This window comes from Lipotes vexillifer, unplaced genomic scaffold (assembly GCF_000442215.2).
Source record: "Lipotes vexillifer unplaced genomic scaffold, Lipotes_vexillifer_v1.1 scaffold23, whole genome shotgun sequence".
Lineage (NCBI taxonomy): Eukaryota > Metazoa > Chordata > Mammalia > Artiodactyla > Lipotidae > Lipotes > Lipotes vexillifer.
The window spans coordinates 4,070,482-4,074,202 of record NW_006796283.1 but is presented as its reverse complement, the minus strand read 5'-3'; the positions used below and the strand labels follow the sequence as shown (position 1 = coordinate 4,074,202).

The 3,721-nt window shown below is 54.4% G+C and overlaps 1 protein-coding gene across 1 annotated transcript in view; it reads right to left on the bottom strand.

The window, feature by feature from the left end:
• Nucleotides 1-1,153: 1,153 nt before the first annotated feature.
• CPNE7 (copine 7) overlaps nt 1,154-3,721 on the bottom strand; it is a 19,185-nt gene continuing 16,617 nt past the window's right edge. The window contains 1 exon segment of the mRNA XM_007468480.1: nt 1,154-1,278. Coding sequence (XP_007468542.1) covers nt 1,154-1,278 — 125 coding nt within the window.

Genomic DNA, 3,721 nt, shown 5'->3' with positions numbered 1-3,721 from the left:
GAGCAAATAACCCAACTAAAAAGTGGGCAGAGGACCTGACTAGACATTTTCCAAAAGAAGACATACAGATGGTAACCAGGGACATGAAAAGGTGCTCAACATCACTAATCATCAGGGAAATGCATATCAAAACCACAGTGAGATATCCCCTCACACCTGTCAGAATAGCTATTATCAAAAAGACAAGAAAAAACAAGTGTTGGTGAGGATGTGGAGAAAAAGGAACCCTCCTGCACTATTGATGGGAATGTAAATTGGTGCAGCCACTAGGGAAACAGTATGGAGTTTCCTCAAGAAATTAAAAATAGAACTACCGTATGATCCAGCAATTCCACTCCTGGGTGGAATTTCATTTCCTTTTCCAAAGGAAATGAAATCGCCCTCGAAGGGACATCTCCCACATCCACAGCAGCACATTCACAATAGCCAAGACATGGAAGCAACCTAAGTGTCCATCAGTGGACGATGGATAAAGAGGATTGTCTCTCCCTCCTCGCCCACCCCCACCCTCTCTCTCTCTCTCTCTCTCTCTCTCTCTCTCTCTCTCTGTCACACACACACACACACACACACACACACACACACACGCAGAGGAATAGCATTCAGCATAGAAAAGAAGGAAATCCTGCCATTTCTAGAACACGGATGAACCTAGAGGGCATTATGCTCAGCGAAATAAGCCACACAGAAAAGGACTCTCTGTTCTCACTGTATGATCTCAGTTACATGTGGAATCTAAAAAGCCAAACTCATAAAAACAGGCAGGAGAGGGTGGTGGCCAGGGACTGTGGGGGAGGGGAGGTGTTGGTCAAACGGCAGAAATTTCCAGTCGTGAGTAAGCTCTGGGATCTGACGTACAGCATGGTGACTGCAGCTCACAACACTGTGTGTATAGCTGAAAGCTGCTCAGAGAGTAATCTTACGTCTCATCACCACACACAAAGAAGAGGTGATTATGGGAGGTGATGCTGGCGGTCTAGCCTTGTTGTGGGAATTGTCCCCAAAGGTTTAAGTGTATCAAGTCATCACACCGCACGCCTTAAACTCACACATATTACCTGCCAGCTGCGTCGCAGTACAGCTGGGGAAGAAGGCTGCAGATTTGCTGTCGGCACAGAACGGGGTCCTGTGAGCGCCTGGTTTGGGGCGCCCCCTAGTGGAAGCCAGCGTCCTGAGACCTCGCGCTCTGGGCAGCGTTGAGTGTAGGGGTGGACGGAGCTCCTGACGGACCCCAGGCCCTGGACTCCAGGAGGCGGCCGCCCTCCTGGGCTGGCAGGGCTGGGAGGGAGAGTCGGTCATAACTGGTCCACATCACAGCTCCGCATGCCTGGTATGAGAAAATAGTGTATCAAAACAAAGTGTGGTTATGGAGTCCTTCTGTTTAAACAATAAACTATTTTAGAAAATTTGAAAAATAAGACAAAATGCAGATGTCCCTTGACGCCTCTGATGCACCAAAGCCCAGGCAACCCCGGCGGCCCCAGCCTCCCCACCTCCTGGGAGCTTCTGCACAAAACCACAAGCAACAGGAGTTCCCTCTTTCCCGGTCCTGGAGCCGGAAGTCCAAAACCAAGGTGTCGGGGCATGCTCCCTGGGCAGCCTGCCATGAGGGGGGGGGGCGGGGACAGCACCTGTCCCATCATTGGGACTTTTCTCCTCTTATGGCAACACCAATCCCTGAACTCAGGGCCCATCCTATGACTTCATTTGACCTTGATCACACCTGCAAAGATCTATTTCCCAAGAAGGCCCCATCCGCGGGACCGGGGTTAGGACTTGATCGTGTCCCCTAAGGACAGGGCAGACGGTTGCTGGCCTTCCCCCAGAGGAGCCCAGGGGCCCCCAGGGCCACATGAGCTTTCTCCTCCATTTACCCTCCCTCCCACCTCTGTGGGGACTGAACACATTACTCCAGCACAAGCTCGAAACTCAGTGCTGTCTAAAGGCCAAGATGGACGACCCGGCCTCCACCTCCCCTGGACGTTAGACTGACCCCGTCCCTGACCCTCAACCTGATTCTTCCTGGCCTGCCCGTGGCCACCCAGCCAGGGCCTTCAGTGCTGGCCTGCACCTGGGCCTGACAGTAAGAGGGGGGGCCTGCTCTGAGGACCCCACCCTCCCCACTGTCACCCATGGGAAGCTCACCCCTCATGGAACCAAGGCCCAACCTCTTTTCTGCAGGACAGGACACTGTGGCGATGTCACCTTCAAGCTCTGGGGCCACCAGTACAGCTGCGTCAGCCTGGAGGCATGTAAGAGGGAAGAGCCTTTATTCTATTATGAGTTAATCACTCTGAGGGACATTGCCAGACTTCTCTCGTGGCACAGTGGATAAGAATCCACCTGTCAATGCAGGGGACAGGGGTTCGAGCCCTGGTCCAGGAAGATCCCACATGCCGTGGAGCAGCTAAGCCCGTGCGCCACAAGTACTGAGCCTGCGCTCTAGAGCCCGCGAGCCACAACTACTGAGCCCACGTGCCACAACTACTGAAGCCCGCGTGCCTAGAGCCCGTGCTCCGCAACGAGAGAAACCACCAGGATGAGAGCCCCACGCACTGCAGTGAAGAGTAGCCCCCGCTCACCGCAACTAGAGACAAGCCTGCGCGCAGCAACGAAGACCCGATGCAGCCAAAAAATATACATATAAATAAATATATATATATATTTTTTTTTTTAAAAAGAGGGACATTGCCTGTAGCTTAAATTATACATGATGACCCATCCCAAGGAACCCTGCCTCCCAGGTAATGAGCGTTAAGGTAAAATACCTTTGTATAGCTCTCAGGAAACCTCCTGACCAGCCCACCTGTGAGGAAAGAAATTCACATCCCTCCCAAGCCTGGCCTGCCAGGGTGGGATGGGAGCTGGGATCCTCGCTGGGACCACCTGAGCCTGCATCTGGCCGGCTGCTCCCTCTCGGGGTCCCAGGTTTCCAGGAGCCTCCATGGAGCATCAGGCATGAGGGCCCCTGGAAGTTAAATCCCCGGCGAGAGGCTGCCTAGGGCGCCACAGCGCGGTGTCTTCTCTGATTTTCCTGGGCGAGAATCCAGATATAGATTCCTGTCTGGCTCTGCTGGTCCAGCTGAAGGGTCAGAATGACCAGACTGCAATGTCCGGGGATAGGGCCTGGGAGGGGGTTGGTCAGCACCCAGGGCCGGGCCGTGGCTGGCAGGGAGGGACTTCTGTTCCTTAAGACGTAACTGGCAACTCCCTGGCTTGGTTCGACATGGCATTGGGCTCTGTCCGGTTTCCAAAGCCAAATCCCTGAGTCTCACCTCAGCCACATGGCAAGGGAGGGAGGAAGGCTGGGTCTGGCCATCCTGCCCCCTGGGACACGGAGCCTGGGGCACTGTTCTGGAGCCCCTCTCAGGGCTGGAAAAAGTTATCACATCTCATGTTCTCAAGGACATCCTGGTCAAAACTGAGTGACAAGTGTCCATGCTGGGCAGGGCACAGAGCTCCAAAGACACGCTCACGGCCACCACCAGCCCACACCCTGGTCTGGATGACTCCCAGCTCGGCGACCAGAGAGAGACAGGGCCCACAGAGCGAGGCTGACTGGCCGGCCCCAGTGTGGCCAGGGGGGTCACAAAGAGGCTTTGGTAAAGTAGCTGAGGACAGAGACCTCCCCCACCGGACCCCTTCCCATGTCCCCAGGAACACACACACACACACACACACACACACACACACACACACACACACACACACACACACACAC